This window comes from Chiloscyllium punctatum, chromosome 3 (assembly GCF_047496795.1).
Source record: "Chiloscyllium punctatum isolate Juve2018m chromosome 3, sChiPun1.3, whole genome shotgun sequence".
Taxonomy (NCBI): domain Eukaryota; kingdom Metazoa; phylum Chordata; class Chondrichthyes; order Orectolobiformes; family Hemiscylliidae; genus Chiloscyllium; species Chiloscyllium punctatum.
This window is the reverse complement of record NC_092741.1, coordinates 31,996,271-32,017,754: the sequence shown is the minus strand read 5'-3', so window position 1 is coordinate 32,017,754 and position 21,484 is coordinate 31,996,271. Positions and strand designations below refer to the sequence as shown.

At 42.3% G+C, this 21,484-nt stretch overlaps 2 protein-coding genes across 3 annotated transcripts in view; one reads left to right on the top strand and one right to left on the bottom strand.

Annotated features, from left to right (window-relative positions):
• The window catches only part of slc4a1ap (solute carrier family 4 member 1 adaptor protein), a 137,963-nt gene extending 121,253 nt beyond the window's left edge, over positions 1–16,710 (bottom strand). Inside the window, exon 1 of the mRNA XM_072551149.1 lies at positions 16,596–16,710. Coding sequence (XP_072407250.1) covers positions 16,596–16,668 — 73 coding nt within the window. The 5' untranslated portion in view covers positions 16,669–16,710. The remainder of the gene's footprint in view (positions 1–16,595) is intronic.
• A 37-nt stretch (positions 16,711–16,747) lies between these two features.
• Positions 16,748–21,484, top strand: part of supt7l (SPT7 like, STAGA complex subunit gamma) — a 38,483-nt gene continuing 33,746 nt past the window's right edge. Inside the window, exons 1-2 of one of the 2 annotated variants that reach the window (XM_072551171.1) lie at positions 16,748–17,208; positions 19,474–20,031. The gene's annotated coding sequence lies outside the window, so the exon portion shown is untranslated. The remainder of the gene's footprint in view (positions 17,209–19,473; positions 20,032–21,484) is intronic. The other variant, XM_072551162.1, reaches the window with a different exon arrangement.

Genomic DNA, 21,484 nt, shown 5'->3' with positions numbered 1-21,484 from the left:
GAAATTAAATCATTTTCATATAATGTATGGGTCATGAGTGGATGTGCTCAACTAAGGAACACTACCTCATTAATTTACAGTAATTACACCTTTGTTAATCCTTCAGTGTATACAAATCAAATTCAACTGTGACATCAGTGATTAGCAAAAAGTCCTTCCAAATTACAATAAAGAACCCACGCAGTCTACAAAATCTAATATATAGAACCTAAACAGGAGTCCTTTCAAACTCAAAATCTTTTAATATCTACTTCTTTGGGGACTGACCTATCAAGGACCTTGGGATGGTTTTCTACATCACAGGCATTTGGTGGTGTTACTTCAGAATTACTTAAGAATACCATCTAAACATCCTTAATAAAATTACTGCATTGTGATCCTTTAGTTACTCCTGCTCTATCAACATATACTGGTTAATTGCGACTAACTCAATTGTTATTAAATATGAAATTCATTTCAGTCCCTCGTCCTTTCCAATATATTAGCATACACAGACTTTACAGCAGCAAACACACATCAACACTCAGAGCAGTTTCATCTCTTTCTCAGTCCCATCTTTCTCCTATGCAATGCAGACCATGGCAATCCCCAGATAGTTGGCTCCAGGGTGGTGTGCTGTCTTCCTAGTGCCAGAGGCAGGATATCACTAAGCAGGCGGAGGGCATCCTGAAGGGGTAAGGTGACAAGACAGATACCAATGATATCGGTGGAATGTTGTTTTGCATCAAGAATTTAGGGAGCTAGGCTGTAGACTTAACAGCGGGACCTCATAAGTTGTAATCTGTTAATTACTCTGGTGACATGCACTAGGGAGTACAGAAGAAAGAGAATACGGCAGATGAATGTGTGGCTCATGATTTGGTGAAAGAGGGAGGGTTTTAGATTCCTGGATCACTGGGACTATTTTTGGGGAAGATGGACCCTCTAAGCGAGTTGATCTGCACCTGAACCAGAATGGGACCACAATCCTTGTGGATGGGTTTGCTAATGCTGGAGGAAGAATTGAAACTCATTCGGCAGGTGGAAGGTGATACAGAGTGTTAATAGAATAGGGACACAGCACACTTTAGTATTTCGGCCACATTGAGTTTCAAGGAGTACGTTGAGGCCAGATGACCTCTGCTTAAATGCTAGGCGTACATTAAGACAGGAACATTGGAACTACTCGACGAACTAATGGCACAGAAGGACTTGCAGAATTGTGATGTTGTTGCCATCACAGAGACATGGTTGAGGGAGGGGGCAGGACTGACAAGTCAACATTCCTGGATATAGAATCCTCAGGCAGGATGACAGGGGTAGAGGGGTGTAAAAGAGAAGGTGGTGTTGCATTACTCTAAATATTCAGTTACCGCAGTAAGGAGGGACAGTTTCTGGAAGAGTATTCAAATGAGACTTTGCAGGTAAAAGGGCAGCAAAAAGGAGTGTATTATAGACTCCCCTAAACAAATAGTCAGCAGGCAATAGCAGAGCAGATATGAAGACAACTCACTGAAGTGTGACACAGTAAGGTAACATTAAGGGATTTCGACTGACCCAATAATTATTAGAATAGTCACAGTGTAAAGGGTTTGGAGGGGGCAGATTACATGAAATGCATTTAGAAGAGTTTTTAATATCAACACTTAGGATAGTCAATGAGGGACAGTGTACTGCTAGACTTAATTATGGGGAATGAAGCTAGGCAGTTCTTGAAGGTGATGGTGGGACAGCATTTTAGTGATGGCAACCACACCACAGTAGGTTTCAAGTTTGTTATGGAAAAGGCAAAAAAAAGAGGGTCTGCAAAGAATTGGTTTGAATTGAAGATAGATAGATTTTATTAAAATAAGGCAGGGTTTAGCTACTTCTAGGTAAACCTACAGCTAGGCAGAGGGAACTAAGGGAGGGGAAGGGGAAGGGATGGGAAGAATTCAATATGGAATTAATGAAAACATAGGCCCAACATGTGCCCTTTAGTGTCAAATGTAGAGCAACAAGCCCAGAGACTACCAGATATCGAGGAAGTGAAGTCTCCCACATTAAACTATCCACCCAGGCAGTGCATTCGAGATTCAAACCACCCTTTGGGTAAAATTTCTTTTCCTCATATCCCCTCGAAACCCTGTTATACCCTGTTGTTATTGACGCTACAAGTAAGCGGAACAACTGCTTTCCACGTTCGTCAATCTGATAGAAGTCTATCAGGTCCTCATCTATCCACCTGCTGAAAATTCATTATAGTACAGAGGAACCTTGATAATCTGAATTTTGGATTATCCAAAGATTTCAAGACCCCCAAAAACGCTACATCAAAGAGGTAAGTGCATACAATTTACCTGTACTGAAGAACATGTGAAAATGCTGGCAAAAACAAAGAAACACAAGCAACTCAAGCTGCTGGATTTTTTTTAGGTAAGGGTTGTTACACAGCCCTTTGCAAAAGTAAGTGTTTTACAGTACTCCTGTCACTTTAGCAAGCCATTCATTAAAAAAAAGGCGGAGGACGTAAACACATGCACGAGACTGAGTTCCCAGAAACTGACAAATGCTCTTGCGATCATAGAAGCTGTTCAGGATCTTGGTTAATGCTGTCTTCACCACTCCTTGCCAAATGCTAACTACTGCTGCATTTTTAAAAAAGTTTTGTGTTAACCTTGCTTTATTTTGTTCATCATGTGCAATCTGTGTCCTCTTGCGCTCAATACATTAAAATTATAGATTTAAACAAATTCTCTGGTAGAGCACAGCGTTAGACCAGCATGGCTTCCCTTGAAGATAAAATCAATTATCCGAATAATCAATTATCCAAACGAAATAGTGCCTACCCAACTCTCTCGGGTTCCTCTATATTGTGATACATAACAGTAACCACAGCACAATCTTTGTGGAGCTCAAACTATGCTTTTAAACTGAGAATGTCATATTTAGTGGGAAAAAAAAAATTCAAAACAGATCTCACAATTTATAACCACATTACTGAGGCACTGACAGTGATCAAAGTAGCAGACATGTATTCAAACACAATCTGAAATTATGAGACTTGGCACACCATTTGCCAAGCTTGGAGGGTTTGAGCTATCGGGAGATCCTGAATAGGCTGGGACCTATTTTCCCTGGAGCATCAAAAGCTGAGGGATGACCTTACAGAAGTTTACAACATCATGAGGGGCATGGATAGGGTGACTAATCAAGGTTTTCTCCGCATGCTAGGGGAGTCTAAAACTAGACGGCACAGGTTTAAATTGTACCCGAGGGGCAATTTTTCCACACAGAGGGTTGTGTGTCTATGAAATGAATTGTCAGCGGAAGTGATGAAGGCTGGTACACTTACAGCATTTGCAAGGCATCCAGGTGAGTACATGAATCGGGAGGGTTTAGATGGATATGGGCCACATGCTGGCAAATCAAACTAGATGAATTGAGGATATTTGGTCGGCATGAATGAGTTAGACTGAAGGTCTGTTTCTGTGCTGTACATTTCTATGACTCGACCATTGTCTTCAAGCCATGGGATCAATCCTGGTTGAATGAGTGCAGGACAGCATGCAAGCAACAGCAGTAGGCATTCCTAAAAATGGATGCTAACTTGGTGGCTGGAAATAAGCCTACACTTTAACTCCAAAAAAGAAAATACTGGGTCCAGTTCAGTGCAGCAAGTATGATGGATACTGAGCACCAGCAAATTATAACTTACATGAACTGATTTTTGTTTCTACATATTTTCTAAAAGAACATATCACCTGTCTTCCTTAATTTCCTGTGTGTCATTGTGATGTATGGAATAGTAAAGCAATTCGGACACATTTCGAATGTTTTGATACTAAACCCCATCTTTGATTTCAACTTAGATTATTTTCCTGGGGTTTTATTTCTGAAAGTGAACACAGTTCTGGGGAAGAGTCATACCATACTTGAAATAGTAACTATTTCTTGCATTATAAGTGCTGCTAACGCTGATGAATTTCTCAAGCACTTTTAACTTTTCTTTTAAATCTCCAATATCCACACAGTATTTTGCTTTCGTTTGAAAACCTGGGCTTGGGGACCATCCCTTAGGTCTATTTCAGTAAGAGAAAAGAGAAAAAAGGGAAAGGAATAAGTTAAACAATACCTTGAGGGTTAAGAAGAAAATAGTAAACATAATTTAAAGTTACCCTATGTCCATTTTGTCTGAGATACAGAGGTATTGGATAAGTTGGCTGCTTTAAAGTTGATTAGTCACCAAGGCTTGAAAATGTGTATTGGCTTTTGCCCAAAACATCGATTCGCCTGCACCTTGAATGCTGCCTGACCTGCTGTGCTTTTCCAGCACCACACACTCAACTCTAATCTCCAACATTCTGGATTAGTGGTGCTGGAAGAGCACAGCAGTTCAGGCAGCATCCAACGAGCAGCGAAATCAACATTACGGGCAAAAGCCCTTCATCAGGAATAAAAAGCATCTGCAGTCCTTACTTTCGCCTGGAAAATGTGCATCCAAGGACATGGAAGCAAATAAGGATGAAATTGCATAGATGGTGGTTGCAATATCGGGAGAAATTTTAAGTAATTCGATAGAGATGGCAGAATGGATTTAAGAGAAAAACCGAGAGAATCTTTTGACGAGGAAATAAACAGAGTTGGTGAGTGTTACACTACTGATGTGGTGAATATGGGACGTCTACCAGTCATTTCACAAAGTAGTACACAACAGACTTACCAGTAAAGTTAAAGTTCATAGAGAGAATGGAACAGTACAATGGAGATACAAAAAGTCGCGAGTGACAGAAAACAGAGGTGGACAGTCATTTTTCGGACTGGAATAAGGTTTATAGTGCGATTAGCTAGAGATTGGGGGTAGGACCCCTCCTTTTTTTGGTATATATTTATGACCATGATTTTGGTCTACAGAACACAATTTCAAAATCTGCACATGAAAAGTTTGGAAGCATTCTGGGCTGAGAAGATAGCAGTAAACTTGAAAAGGAAACGAATAGGTTGGTGGAATGGACAGACAAAATTTAATGCAGAAGTGTAAAGTGATTAATTGTGGAAGTGAGAATAGAGAGAAGCAATTTAAGATAAAGGGTACAATTCTAGAGCAGGAACACAGACACATGCAGAAATCATTGAAGATGCCAGGATAGGTTGAGAAATTAATTATTAAAGTTCATAGAGAGAATGGAACAGTAACAATGGAGATACAAAAAGTCGCGAGTGACAGAAAACAGAGGTGGACAGTCATTTTTCGGACTGGAATAAGGTTTATAGTGCGATTAGCTAGAGATTGGGGGTAGGACCCCTCCTTTTTTTGGTATATATTTATGACCATGATTTTGGTCTACAGAACACAATTTCAAAATCTGCACATGAAAAGTTTGGAAGCATTCTGGGCTGAGAAGATAGCAGTAAACTTGAAAAGGAAACGAATAGGTTGGTGGAATGGACAGACAAAATTTAATGCAGAAGTGTAAAGTGATTAATTGTGGAAGTGAGAATAGAGAGAAGCAATTTAAGATAAAGGGTACAATTCTAGAGCAGGAACACAGACACATGCAGAAATCATTGAAGATGCCAGGATAGGTTGAGAAATTAATTATTAAAGCATCGAGAATCCAGGGTTTTTGCAATAAGGAGCATAAAGAACAAAAGAGAAAAAGTTCTGACGAGCCGGCATAATATTCTAAATGATGCCAGACTTTATGTCCAATTTTGTCCACATTTAAGGGAAGATGTAAAGGCATTAGAGACAGTGCAAAGATGATTTGTAAGAACGGTTTCAGAGATGATAAACTTCAGTTAGTTATTTAGACAAATGGAGAAGTCAGAACTGTTTCTCTTCAGAGACATAAAGAGAAGAGATTTGACAGAACGATGTGAACAAAGTAAATGGAGAAAAACGTTTTTTCTCGGTAGGTGGAATGAAAAGCTGAGGACATTGATAATACAAAATTGACAGAAGGAAAACCTTTAAACAGCAAACGGTTAGGAGTTTAAATACATTGCAGAGGTTGCGGTGGGAGAAGGAGCAGAGGTAGGCAACTTTGGGGTGAGCAGGAATGGGGGTTTAGCCATTGCCCAGAAACTGATCCTATAGGCTATATGAATATATTGGCTACAAAAGCAGGTCGAAACGGAGGAGTCTGAGGTCAGTAAATCTCCTTCTGGTGTTATATCTGAATGCATGCAGTATAAGGTAAATGAGCACGTGGCACAGATTGATATTGGCAGGTTTGACGTGGTGGGCATCATGGAGACGTGGCTGCAAGGAATCTGGATTAGGAGCTGAATATTTAAAGATGTACATCCTATTGAAAAGATAGGCAGGTGGGCAGAAGGGGTTGGGCTGCCTACTGGTAAGAAATTAAACTTGGAATACTGTGTGCACTTGGAATACTGCGTCCAGTTCTGGTCGCCCTATTATAGGAAGGATGTGGATGCTTTGGAGAGGGTTCAGAGGAGGTTTACCAGGATGCTGCCTGGACTGGAGGGCTTATCTTATGAAGAGAGGTTGACTGAGCTCGGACTTTTTTCATTGGAGAAAAGGAGGAGGAGGGGGGCCTAATTGAGGTGTACAAGATAATGAGAGGCATAGATAGAGTCGATAGCCAGACACTATTTCCCAGGGCAGAAATGGCTAACACGAGGGGTCATAGTTTTAAGCTGGTTGGAGGAAAGTATAGAGGGGATGTCAGAGGTGGGTTCTTTACACAGAGAGTTGAGAGAGCATGGAATGCGTTGCCAGCAGCAGTTGTGGAAACACGGTCATTGGGGGCATTTAAGGGACTGCTGGACATGCATATGGTCACAGAAATTTGAGGGTGCATACATGAGGATCAATTGTCGGCACAACATCGTGGGCTGAAGGGCCTGTTCTGTGCTGTACTGTTCTATGTTCTAAATCAATAGTAAGAAACAAAGTAGGGTCAAATGGTGAAGAATCGATGTGGGTAGAATTGAGGAACTGCAAAAGGTAAAAACAAAACCATAGTTGGAGTCTTGTGTAGGCCTCCAAACAGTAGGCAGGAGCTGAGGTGCAAGATACACCAGGAGATGGAAAAGGTGTGTAGGAAAGGCAAAGCTACAGTGATCACTGGGGATTTCAATAGGCAGGTGGACGGAGAAAATCAGGTTGGTAGTGGTTCGCAAGTAAAGGAATTTGTGGAATGTATAAGAGATGGCTTTTTGGAGCAGCTTGTTATGAAGCCCACTCGGGAACAGGAGCCTAGCAGGAAAGACACTCAAACAGCAATGGCAGGAGTGTCTGGGAGTAATTCAGGAGACACTGCAGGGATTCACCCCAAGGGAAAAGCACCATGGTGCATGGAGGATGAGGCAACTATAGCTGACTAGGGAAGTCAGGGATAGCATAAAAGAAAAAGAGAAAGCCCATAAAGCAGTGAAGAACAGTGGGAAACCAGGGGATTGGGAAGCTTACAAAGACCAACAAAAAAAGGGGGAAGATTAAATATGAGAATAAGTTAGCCAGTAATATAAAGGAAGACTGTAAGAGTTTCTTTAGATATATAAAGAGTAAGAGTCATAGAGATGTACAGCATGGAAACAGACACTTCAGTCCAACCTGTCCATGCCGACCAGATATCCCAACCCAATCTAGTCCCACCTGCCAGTACCCGGCCCATATCCCTCCAAACCCTTCCTATTTATATACCCACCCAAATGCCTCTTAAATGTTGCAATTGTACTAGCCTCCACCACTTCCTCTGGTAGCTCATTGCACACACTTACCACCCTCTATGTGAAAAAGTTGCCCCTTAGGTCTCTTTTATATCTTTCCCCTCTCACCCTAAACCTATGCCATCTAGTTCTGGACTCCCCAAACCCAGGGAAAAAACTTTGTCTATTTATCCTATCCATGCCCCTCAATTTTGTAAACCTCTATAAGATCACCCCTCAGCCTCCGACGCTCCAGGCAAAACAGCCCCAGCCTGTTCAGCCTCTCCCTGTAGCTCAAATCCTCCAAACCTGGCAACATCCTTGTAAATCTTTTCTGAACCCTTTCAAATTTCGCAACATCTGTCTGATAGGAAGAAGACCAGAATTGCATGCAATATTCCAACAGTGGCCTAACCAATGTTCTGTACAGCCACAACATGACCTCCCTACTCCTGTACTCAATACTCTGATCAATAAAGGAAAGCATACCAAATGCCTTCTTCACTATCCTATCTACCTGCAACTCCACTTTCAAGGAGCTATGAACCTGTACTCCAAGGTTTCTTTGTTCAGCAACCCTCTCTAGGACCTTACCATTAAGTGTATAAGTCTTTCTAAGATTTGCTTTCCCAAAATGCAGCACCTCGCATTTATCTGAATTAAACACCATCTGCCACTTCTCAGCCCATTGGCCCATCTGGTCCAGATCCTGTTGTAATCTGAGGTAACCCTCTTCGCTGTCCACTACACCTCCAATTTTGGTGTCATCTGCAAACATACTAACTGTACCTCTTATGCTCGCATCCAAATCATTTATGTGAATGACAAAAAGTAGAGGGCCCAGCACCGATCCTTGTGGCACTCCCCTGGTCACCGCCTCCAGTCTGAAAAACAACCCTCCACCCTCTGTCTTCTACATTTGAGCCAGTTCTGTATCCAAATGGCTAGTTCTCCCTGTACTCCATGAGATCTAACCTTGCTAATCAGTCTCCCATGGGGAACCTTGTCGAACGCCTTACTGAAGTTCATACAGATCACATCTACTGCTCTGCCCTCATCAATCTTCTTTGTGACTTCTTCAAAAAACCCAATCAAATTTGTGAGACATGATTTCCCACACACAAAACAATGATGACTATCCCTAATCAGTCCTTGCCTTTCCAAATACACGTACATCCTGTCCCTCAGGACTCCATCCAACAACTTGCCTATCACTGAGGTCAGGCTCACCGGTCTATAGTTTCCTGGCTTGTCTTTACCGCCCTTCTTAAACAGTGGCACCATGTTTGCTAACCTCCAGTCTTCCAGCACCTCACCTGTGACTACCGATAGACAACTATCTCAGCAAAGAGAAGCAAAAGTGGACATTGGACCCCTGGAAGATGATGCAGGAGAGATAGTAAGGGGGAGCAAAGAAATGGCTGAGGAACTGAATATTTACTTTGCTTCAGAATTCACAGTGGAAGACATGAGTAATTTCCCAAAAATTCAAGAGTTGGGGGGGCAGAGCGGAGTATGATGGCTATCACCAAGGAGAAATTATTGAGAGGCCTCGAGAAAAACTTCCAACAGGGTGACCTCTCCTTTCCTATATCTCACCTCAGCCCATACTACCTCAGTAGATGAGTCCTCAGACATCCTTTCTGCAACTGTAATACGGTTTCTGACTAACAATGCCACACCTCCCCCTCTTTTACTATTTCCTCTGTTCTTACTGAAACATCTAAATCCCAGAAGCTGCAATAACCATTCCTGTCCCTGCTCTCCCTATGTCTCTGTAATGGCCACAACATCGAAATCCCAGATACCAAACCATGCTGCAAGTCTATCCACCTTATTCCGGATGTTCCTGGCGTTGAAGCAGACACACTTCAAATCAACTTCTTGCTTGCTGGTGCCTTCTTGTGACCATGAAACCTTATTTCTGACCTCACTACTCTCAATTTCCTGTATACTCAAACTACAATTTAAGTTCCCATCCTCCTGCTGAATTAGTTTATACCTACATGAAAAGCATGAGCAAAGCTCCCCCCCCCCCCACCCCCAGGAGATTGGTCGCCTTTTGGTTCAGGTGAAGACCGTCCAAATAGTTCCAGAGATGTAGAGGAAAGATTAGCAAAGATGATTCTCGATAGGAGCGAGTGACAGGTTGGTTGTTATGGGGGACTTTAATTTTTCAAATATTGACTGGGAATACTTTGGTTAAAGTACTTTAGAACGTCAGTTTTTGTCCAATGTGTTCAAGAGGGTTTCCTGATACATTTTGTAGACAGGCCAACTAGGGGTGAGACCGTATTAGATTTGGTACTGGGTAATGAACCTTACCAGGTGTTGGATTTGGAAATAGGTGAGCACTTGGGTGATAGTGACCACAATTCAGTTATGTTTACTTTAGTGATGGAAAGAGACAGGCATATACCGCAGAGCAAGAGTTATAGCTGGGGGAAAGGCAATTACGATCTGATTAGGCAAGATTTAGGACACATAGGATGGGGAGGTAAACTGCAGAGAATGGGCACAATGGAAATGTGGAGCTTATTCAAAGAACCGCTACTGTGGATCCTTGACAAGTACGTACCTGTCAAGCAGGGAGGAAGCTGTCGAGTGCGGGAGCTGTGGTTTACTAAGGAAATTGAATCTCTTGTCAAGAGGAAAAAAGCGGCTTATGTCAGGATGAGATGTGATCGCTTAGTTAGGTGCTTAAGAGTTACAAGTTAGCCAGGAAAGACCTAAAGAGACAGGATGCGACTCATGTAGATTAGATTAGATTAGATAACATTATAGCGTGGAAACAGGCCCTTCGGCCCAACAAGTCCACACCGACCCGCCGAAGGGCAACCCACCCATACCCCTACATTTACCCCTTACCTCACACTACGGGCAATTTAGCATGGCCAATTCACCTGACCTGCACATCTTTGGACTGTGGGAGGAAACCGGAGCACCCAGAGGAAACCCACACAGACACGGGGAGAATGTGCAAACTCCACACAGTCAGCTGCCTGAGGCGGGAATTGAACCCGGGTCTCTGGTGCTGTGAGGCAGCAGTGCTAACCACTGTGCCACCATGCCGTGACATGAGAAGTCATTGGCAAATACGATCAAGGAAAGCCCCAAGGCTTTCTATAGGTATATCAGAAATAAAAGAATGACTAGAGTAAGATTAGGGTAAATCAAGGATAGTAGTGGGAAGTTGTGTGTGGAGTCAGAGGAGATGGGGAAGTGCTAAATGAACATTTTCCATCAGCATTCACACTAGAAAAAAACAATATGGTCGAGGTGAATACTGAGTTACAGGCTATTAGATTAGATGGGAATGAGGCTCACAAGGAAGAAGTATTAGCAATTCTGGAAAGTGTCAAAATAGACAAGTCCCCTGGCCCAGATGAGATTTATCCTAGGATGCTCTGGGGAACCAGGGAGGAGGACTGCTGAGCCTTGAGCTTTGATCTTTATGTCGCCCTTGTCCACAGGATTCATGCCAGAAGACTGGAGGATAGTGAATGTTGTCACCTTGATCAAGGAAAGTAGAGACAACCCTGATAATCATCGACTAGTGAGCCTTACTTCGGTTATGGATAAAGTGTTGGAAAAGGATTATAAATCCTATCTCTTATAATATCTTAAGAGGAATAAGTTTTTTTGGGATAGTCAACATGGTTTTGTGAAGGGTAGGTCATGCCTCACAAACATTATTGAGTTAATTGAAAAGGTGACCAAATAGGTGGATGAGGATCAAGTGGTTGATGTGATATATTTGGATTTCAGCAAGGCGTTTGGTAACGTTCCCCACCGTAGGCTCATGCACAAAATATGGAAGCATGGGATTGAGGGGGATTTAATGGCTTGGATCAGAAATTGACTAGCTGAAAGAGGACAGAGGGTTGTGGTTGATGGAAAATATTCATCCTGGATTTCAGTTACTAGTGGTGTACCACAAGGGTCTGATTTGGGGCCATTGCCGTTTGTCATTTGTAAAAATGAACTGGATGGGGGCATTGAAGGATAGGTTAGTAAATGTGCAGATGACACTAAGGTCAGTAGAATTGTGGATAGTGACAAAAGATGTTGTAGGTTACAGATGGATGTAGATAAGCTGCAGAGCTGGGCTGAGAGGTGACAAATGAAGTCTAATACAGAAATGTGTGAGGTGATTCACTGTGGAAAGAGTAACAGGAATAAACAGTACTGGGCTAATGGTAAGATTCTTGGTAGTGTAGATGAGGATAGAAATTGCAGCGTCTATGCACATAGATCCTTGAAAGTTGCCATTCAGGTTGGTCGGGTTGTTAAGAAGGAATACGGTGTGTTAGGTTTTATTTGTAGAGAGATCAGGTTTCAGAACCATGAGGTCATGCTGCAGCTGTACAAAACTCTAGTGTGGCCGCACTTGGGAGTATTGCGCACAGTTCTGGTCACACATTATCGGAAGGATGTGAAAGTTTTGGAAAGGAGAGGAGATTTACCAGGATGTTGCCTGGTATGGAGGGAAGGTCTTATGAGGAAAGGCTGAGGGACATAAGGCTGAGAGGAGAAGGTTGAGAGGTGACTGAATTGAGACATCTAAGATAATCAGAGGGTTAGACAGGGTAGACAGTGAGAGCCTTTTTCCTCGGATGGTGATGGCTAGCACGAGGGGTAATAGATATAAGACAGATGTCATAGGTAATAGCTGTGTGGAATGCACTGCCTGCTACAGTAGTAGACTCACCAACTTTTAAGGATATTTAAATGGCCATTGGATAGGCATATGGACGAGAATTGAATAGCGTAGGTTAAATGGGCTTCAGATCAGTTCCACAGGTCGGCGCAACATTGAGGGCCGAAGGGCCTGTACTACGCTGTAATGTTCTATGTTCTATGAGAGAGTGCTAGAAAAACTGAATGACCTGAAGATAAATAAATAACCTGGACCAGATGGACTACTTCCCAGAGTTCTAAAGGAGATAGCTGAAGGGATAATAGAGGCATTAGTGGCAATCTTTCATGAATAACTAGAATCAGGAAGGGTCCAGATGACTGGAAAATCGCTAACATAACACCCCTGTTTAAAAAGGAAGTAAGGCAGAAGATGGAAAATTACAGACCAATTGGTCTAACCTTGGTCATGGTTAAGATCCTGAATCCATTATGAAGGATGAGATTTCTGAATACTTGGAAGTGTATAGTAAAATAGGGCAGAGACAACATGGTTTCATCCAGGGTAGGTCATGCCTGACAAATCTGCAGGAATTCTTTGAGAAAGTAATGAGCAAATTAGACCAAGGAGAACCAATGGATATTATCTACCTAGATTTCAAGAAGGTTTTGACAAGGTGCCACACAGGAGGCTACTAAGTAAGATAAGAGCCCATGGCGTTAGAGGCAAGGTGCTAGCATGCATAAAATCTTGGCTGTCTGACAGAAAGCAGAGAAACGGGATAAAAGGGTCCTTCTCAGGATGGTAGCCAGTGACTAGTGATGCTCTGCAAGGCTGGGTTTTGGGTCAACAACTTTTTGTTTATACATTAACGATCTAGATGAAAGAACTGATGGCATCATGGCTAAACTTGCAGATGATACAAAGATAGGTGGACGAACATTGAGGTGGAAGGATTCAGAACAGGTTAGGAGAGTGGGCAAAGGAGTGGCAGATGGAGTACAATGTGGCAACAAAGAACAAAAAAAATTTACAGCCCAGGAACAGCCGATCCAAATCCACGGTCTAAACCTATCACCCAATTCCTAAGGATCTGCATCCCTCTGCTCCCCACCTACTCATGCATCTGTCCAGATGCACCTTAAATGAATCTACCATGCCTGCCTCTACCACCTCTGTTTCAGGCACCTACCACCCTGTGTAAAGTACTTTCCGCATGTATCCCCCCTTAAACTTTTCTCCTCTCACCTAGAACGCGTGACCTCTTGCTATTAAATCCCTCAAGAAAAAGCTTATCTCTACCCACCCTGTCTATACCCTTCATGATTTTGTAGACCTCAATCAGGTTCCCCTCAATTTCCTTTTTTCTAATGAAAACAATCCTAACCTACTCAACCTCTCTTCATGCTAGCACCTTCAATACTAGGCAAAATTCCTCGTAACTGAAAATGTGTTGCTGGAAAAGCGCATTTTCAGCTCTGATCTCCAGCATCTGCAGTCCTCATTTTTTCTTAGAAAATTCCTCGTAAACCTTCTCTGCACCCTACCAAAAGGATGTGGACGCTTTGGAGAATGTGGTGAGCAGAACCGTACACAGTATTCTAAATACGGCCGAACCAAAGTCTTGTACACTTTTAACATGACCTGCCAGCTCTTGTACTCAATACCCCATCCGATGAAGGCAAGCATACTATATGCCTTCTTGACCACTCTATCCACCTATGCAGCAACCTTCATGGTACAATGGACCTGAACTTCCAGATCTCTTTGCTCATCAATTTTTCCCAAGGCTCTTCCATTTACAGTATAGTTCACTCTGGAATTAGACCTTCCAAAAGGCATCACCTCACATTTGCCCAGATTGAAATCCATCTGCCACTTCTTCGCCCAATGCCCCAGTCTATCTATATTCTCCCGTATTCGTTATCAGTCCCCTATGCTTTCTGCTACTCCACCAATCTTCATGTCATCTGTAAATTTACTAATCAGACCACCAATGCCCTCTTCTAGATCACTTATGTATATCACAAACAATAGGGGCCCCAGCACTGATCCCTGTGGAACACCATGATCACCTTTTTCCATTTGAGAAACTCCCTTCAACTACTACTCTCTGTCTCCTGTTGTTTAACCAGATCTTTATCCACCTAGCTAGAACACCCTGCACACCATGTGCCTTCACTTTCTCCACTAGTTTATCATGGGGAACCTTATCAAACACCTTACTAAAGTCCATGTATGTGACATCTACAGCCCTTCCTCTATCTCGCAACTTGGTCACATTAATGAACTCTACTAAGTTGGTATGGCACGATTGACCGGCATAAAACCATGTTGCCTATCACTGATAAGCCCATTCTCTTCCAAATATATATAGATCCTATCCCCCAGTACTTTCTCCAGCAACTTTCCCACCATTGACATCATGCTCATTGGTCTGCAGTTACCTGGAATATCCATACTACCCTTCTTGTACAGGGGGACAACATTAGCAACTCTCCAGTCCTCTGGCACTTCACTGGTGTTTAAGGATGCTACAAAGCGGGGATGTATTTGTGAGGCTGTATAAGGCTTGGGTCAGGCCACATTTGGAGTACTGCGTGCAGTTTTGGGCCCTAAATCTCAAGAAGAATGTACTGGCCCTGGTGCGTGTTCAGAGGAGGTTCACAAGAATGACTCCAGGAATGAACAGACAAATGAGGAACATTTGAGGACTCTAGATGGATGACACAACTTGATGGAATTTTGGGGGGGGGAATAATCTAATTGAAACTTACAGAATACTGAATGGCCTGGAAAGAGTGGATGTTGGGAAGATGTAGGAGAGACTAGGACCCAAGGGCACAAAACCATGTAAAGGGAAGACCTTTTAGGACAGAGATAAGGAGAAACTTCTTCAGCCAGAAAATGATGAATGTATGGAATTCACTGCCACAGAAGGCTGTGGAGGCCAGGTCGTTGAGTATACTTAAAATGGAGATAAATAGGTTCTTGATTGTAAAGGGGATCAGAGGAGGTTACGCAGAAATGCAGGAGAATGCTTTGAGAAACTTATCAGCCATGATTGAATGGCAGAGCAGACGTAATGGGCTGAATGGCCTAATTTCTGCTCCTATGTCTTATGGTCTTCTGACCTGTCTAATCTCTCTCTTCCGGGACAGGCCCTCATGACTCAAGACTATTTTCTTGCATTCCATGTTGTAAGTCTGAGGTTATTATATAGTCCAATATTGGATCCACTAACCAGGAAACAAAGATATGGGTGGTACTTGTTGAAGCAGGTGGTTGGGATGCTCAAATTTCTGCCACGTGCACTTGACCTCCATCTGGGACTAACTGAGACATGAAAGATTTGGCTCCTTTGCAAGTGGTTACTTACACAATTTGGACTTTGGCGAGAAATTCTGGCAAATCAGAGAGAAGCTTTACCTCTGTCTTGAAGAAGGGTCACTGGATCAGAAATTTCAACTCTTGGTTTCTCTCACCAAGATGCTGACAGACCTGCTGAGACTTTCCAGCAATTTCTGTTTGTGTTTCAGATTTTCAGCATCCATAGTATTTTTTTTCCTGTTGTTTAGTACTTTTCTCTGCCCTAATGGTAGCACATTGCCACAATGGAGCTTGTACAGGAGATCTTGTGAGAGGCAAGCAGAGTCAACATGATATCCCAATGCAACTGACTCCAACCTGTGATGAACAACATAAATTGCTGGAAAAGCTTATCAGGTCTGGCAGCAACTCTGGTGAGAAATCAGAGTTAATGTTTCAGGTAGAATGACCCTTCCTCAAAACCGTTCTGAGGAAGGGTCACTCGACCTTAAACATTAACACTGATTTCTCTCCACAGATGCTGCCTGGCCTGCTGAGCATTTCTGGCAATTTCTACTCCTGTCTCTTGATTTACAGCATCCTCAGCTCTTTAGGTGTTGAATGCAGCCAGTGCCTTAATATTGTCCTGAAACAGGACACTGATACTAGGCTGGATTAGTGGTGCTGGAAGAGCACAGCAGTTCAGGCAGCATCCAACGAGCAGCGAAATCGACGTTTCGGGCAAAAGCCCTTCATCAGGAAAGGCTGCCCTATCCTTCCAGTGGGTTTTGCAAATACAAGGCACAGGTGGGGAGTGTGATGGGTTGAAACCCTCCCTTAAAAAGAAATTGTGGGTCTACCTGCAGCACATGGACTGCAGCAGTTCTGGAAGACAACTTACCACCTTCACCTTCAGGATTATTAGGAACAGGTAACGAACCTTGGACTAACCAGCCACGTCCACCTCCTGTGAGTGAATTAAAAATAAAACAACGTGGGGAATGTTTACCTCCTGTTGTTGTTGTTGTTGCTGCCGCTGCCGCCGCCGCCACTGGTTCCTCCATCCCTGGGGCCTCCGCCATAGCGACATCCCTTCCCCCGACCTCTTCCGGTTGTCTCCAGAACATTGGTTCCGGCTCGAGAGATTTTTTTTCCCCAAATAAGCATCGGCGTAAAGTGCCTTCCCTCCGCAACGAGCGGAACTCGCTCCAAATCTCCACTTCATTCCCGATCCATCACATTTCGCCTTCATGGGCACTTTGTAATCGTCGGTGCGGGGCAGGAGCGAAAAGTGACCCGACAGCCGGAAATAAAACCCGGATTTTAACCCGGCGCGATTTATAATGCCCCCGGGAGGGATGGGGATCATTTCATTGTGAATAAGGTTTAAGACGCATGTAAAGAATATGTAATTTCGGTCGAGCGGTAGAGTCGGGAGTGAAGTTCCGGCGGAAGAGAATCAGTGAGGGACCGTCTCTAAGGAGCAGGGAGCAGGGAGAGCTGACTGTAACTCCTCAATGCTACTGTGAGATAAAACAACTCCAGGATTCGTGTCCAGCCTCCATCAAGTCTGGTCCTGTAACCAATTCGAGGAATACATCAGCAAAGGACACAAATACCAGGTCAGAGCACAGGAGATGTCACCCTTAATATAGTGGTTAGATTGTGTGAACTCTTTCTTCTACCTACTCCCTCCCCCGCCCCCTTCACTATTCTGGGCCACTTTTAGGAGTCATTCATTCCACAGCACCAAGAAAATAAGGCCCTCATCACATATCCAGGAGGATTTCCTTTTCTTTTCTTTTGGATACCTTCTCCCCACCCACCCAAATTCAATACTCCCAGGCACTTACAGCAGTCATTCACTCCACAGCACCCAGGAGATACCTTCCATCAGAGACTGGGCATTGGACTCAACGTTAACTTTTTCTCTCTCAACTCATGCTGTGTTTCTCCAACACTTTTTCTGTTTTCTTTTTATGCTTTGGAACTCCAGCAGCCAAAGTTCTTTTGGAAGTAGGGAGGGTGATCAGGGAGTCTGTTTCAGAAGGTTACTGGGAGTCAGTCAGCCTTCTGCTGATGCTGGTTAGAGTTGAAATTAAGAGGGATAGCTGGTGCTTGAGGGAATGTGTATGTGAGCATGTATATCTTTGGAGGTTGTAACTATAGAAATGTTGCACATGGTTTTGAAGGTCAGAACAAAGACTCTGAGGTTGATAACTTAGATTTCTGTAAGAACTAGGAAAATATGCAAGATATTGTGAAAGTGACTGTGACATTCAAAACTTTGTGGAACTGGAGGATCCAGACTGACACTAGAAAGGTTTTCTCTCGAGTGATGAAACAGGGAATCAAGGTTTCACAATGGTGAAAAAGTGATCCTACCGAGATAAAGGAGAAAAACACCTTGAAAACAAAACATATGATAGATAATGTGTCTCATGAGTCATGCCAATATATTATCCCCTACACCATGAGCACTTTCTGATATGGTGTCTTGTAAGAATTTGGTTAGGCCACACTTAAAAGTATTCTTTTCAGTTCTATTTGCCACATTACAGGAAGGATGTGGGGGCTTTAGAGAGGATGCAGAATGATGCTAGGATGTTGTCTGGATTAGAAAATATGACCTATAACGAGAGGCTACAAAAACATGGGTTGTTTTTCTGGATCGGTGGAAGCAACGGGGAGTCTTGATAGGTCACGTGCTACTGAGTTTCTCTACGACTTTGTTTTTATATTTCAAATTTGCACCGTCCAAAGTTCTTTGTTTTGTGAAAGCAGTGGGGGTGATCAGGGAGTGGCTTTCAGAGGTCAGAATCTTTTTCCCAGAGTTGAAAAGTCTAGTACAAAAGGGCATACATTTAAGGTGAAGGGGAAAAGTTCAAAGGACATGTGAATGGCAAGTTTTTTTTCACACAGAGAATGATAGGAGTCTGGAAAGCACTGTCAGGGATGTGCTAGTTTAAGAGACGGTTAGATAAGCACATGAATTTGCAAGGAATGGAGAGAAATGGACCAAGGGCAGGCAGAAGGGAATGGTTTAATCTGGCGTCACGTTCGGCACAACTTCATGGCCTGAAGGGCTTGTTCCTGTGCTGTACTGTTCTGTATTCTGTCTTATCAAATGCCTTCTGGAAATCCAAATACAGAACAGTCATCAATTCTCTTTTACCTCCAGCCTCTTCACAAAACTCTAAGTTAGCTAAGTTGCTTTTCCTTTCACGCAATCATTATGAATCTGCCTGATTATGTTGATTTTTAAAAAAAATACTCTGAAATAACAACGATAATAGCTTCTCAAGCCTTCCTATGAAAAATATTAAGCAAACCGGCATGTAGTTTCCTGATTTCTTTCTCACATTTTGAATAAATAGGTTATATTAGTTATTTTCTAATCTAATGGAAACTTCCCTAAATCAAGGGAGTTTTGGAAAATTAAAACCAAAGTATCAACTATCTCAATAGCCACTCCTTTTAAGACTGTAGGATGAAGTTCATCAGAACCTGTGACTTGTCAACCTGTAACTTCAACAATTTGCTTTATATTGCTTCCCTGGTGATTGTAGTTCCTATCTTGCTTCTGTTTCCTGATTTGCAGCTATTTTCATGATATTTTTTATGTCCTCTATTAAGATTGTTGCAAAATATCAGTTCAGTTCATTTGTCATCTCCTTATTTTCCACTATTGATCTGGCAGATTAACTTTCCTTTTTGAATATCTATTAAAAAGTTTTGCTACCTGTTTTAGTATTTCTAGCTCGTTTTCTCTTGTCTAATTTTTGCCTCCTTTATTAATCCTTTTGCGAATCTTTTGCTGTTTTTTATATTCTGTCTAGGTTTCTGAAGTTTTTTGAAGTTTAATATTAATCTTTAAATATTTTTAGTTAACCACAGACGGTGAGTGCACCCCTTAGAATTTTTCTCTCTCATTGGAATGTAACCGAGTGGAATGATTGATTGAAACTGGACAAGCTATATATGTGGCAAGCAGGAAGTGAATTAAAAACTGACGTACAGACATTTTTGAGGGAGTTGAAAGAGGGTGCCTTTGATTTTAACAATCTTACTCTCCGGGAAAGCATTGGCTTGTCTGTTGGTGATAAATAAGGAGTGGAGAATGAAGATGTGGGATTTTCTAACAAATGTGGGGAGATAAAACACTAGAAGATCAGAACCAGATAGCCGTTTGTCTCTGGAGCCAGTAACATCTTTACTGATCTTTGATACAACTCAAAATACCTGTCGTTGACCTGAATTCCATAATAATTTGGTTCATAAAAATCAACTGTTCTAAGATTTAAATGGACATTTTACCCAGAACCCACTGCCATCTGTGAAACTTTAGTCCAAATGTCTCCTAACATGGAAGGAAAGATGTTGGAGGATGGCAAAATGGTCAGTGGTGTTAAGGATGTTGGAGAGAACATGAAAAAGAACAGCAGGTAAGAGAATTTCTAGTATTTTCTGGGGTTCAGTTTCACCAGAATGGACCAGGATGATTAAAAACTTTAAAAATGGGTTCCTTTTTTCAAAAAACAGGTCCAGACAAGGAAGATCTTTAATATGTAATAAATTTAAACAATCCAGATAGACTGTCAAAGTGCATGCTCTTAATCATAGAGCCAAGGGCAGTCTATGGTTCTCCAGAATACAATGATATGTTCTCCGAACAAGAGATGCAAAACAGTTGTGGATCATAATTGATGCTGGTCTGGCTGTGATGTAAATGAGATGCTGCAATAAGCTACAATGTATTAACATGGATAGAGGATTGGGTGATAGACAGAAAGCAGAGAGTCAGGAGAAAAGGGACCTTTCAACTTGACAGTTCCTTAAGACTAGCAGGCAGTCTTAAGGAATAGCGAAAATGAGGAATGCAGATACTGGAGATTAGAGTTGAGAGTGTGGTGCTGGACAAATGCAGGAAGGTCCTGATGAAGGTTCTGTTTCTTGAATGCTGTCTGACCTGCTGTGCTTTTCCAGCACCACACTCTCGAGTCTTAAGGAATACTCTGCGGCCTTAGCTATTTACAATCTGTTGTAATGGCTTTGAAAGACAGGGAGCAATGTATCTAAGTTTGCTATGATATAAATCTAGATGAGAATGTAAACTGTGAAGAGGAACCAACAAGAATGCCAAGAGATAAAGACATCTGTGAGTAGCAGATGCCAAAACATGGTGGCAAAGTGTGAGGTTATTCCCATCACCTGTAAGAATAGAAAGGAAGAATATATTTGAAAAGTGTGGAACTTGTAAATGGTGATGGTCAGAGGGATTCAGCATACTTATGGGTTGGGTGGGTTGCACTTCGGCGGGTCGGTGTGGACTTGTTGGGCCGAAGGGCCAGTTTCCACACTGTAAGTAATCTAATATAATCTAATCTTGTCAAAGGACCACAGAAATTGACCTCAATTGCAAGGGGATTGGATTATAGAAATAAAGAAGTCTTGCTCCAATTGTGTGACATTTTGTGAGACCACACCAAGGATATTTTGTGCAGGTTAAATTTCTATATTTAAGGAAGATTATCCTTGCATTAGATGCAATACAATCACAATTCATCAGATAGTTCAACTCACTTACCCAAGGAAACAATGATAAGCTGAGTAATTTGGGTCTTTCTTCTCTGGGTCTAATTTTAATTTCATTGAAACATCAAACTTCTGAAGGGGCTTAACAGGTTAGATACTGAGGTTTAACCCCTAATTGGGAAATCCAGAAGTCGGGTACATGTTCTCAGGGTAAGAGTGTAATCGTTTAAGTCTGTGATGGCAGAAACTAATTCGCCTAAAGGGTTTTTATAGTTTTGGAATTCTCTACTCGTACTAGAGTCCACCCTTACATGTATTTAAGACTGAGATACACAGAGGTTTGCTCTCTCAGGAGTTCAAGGT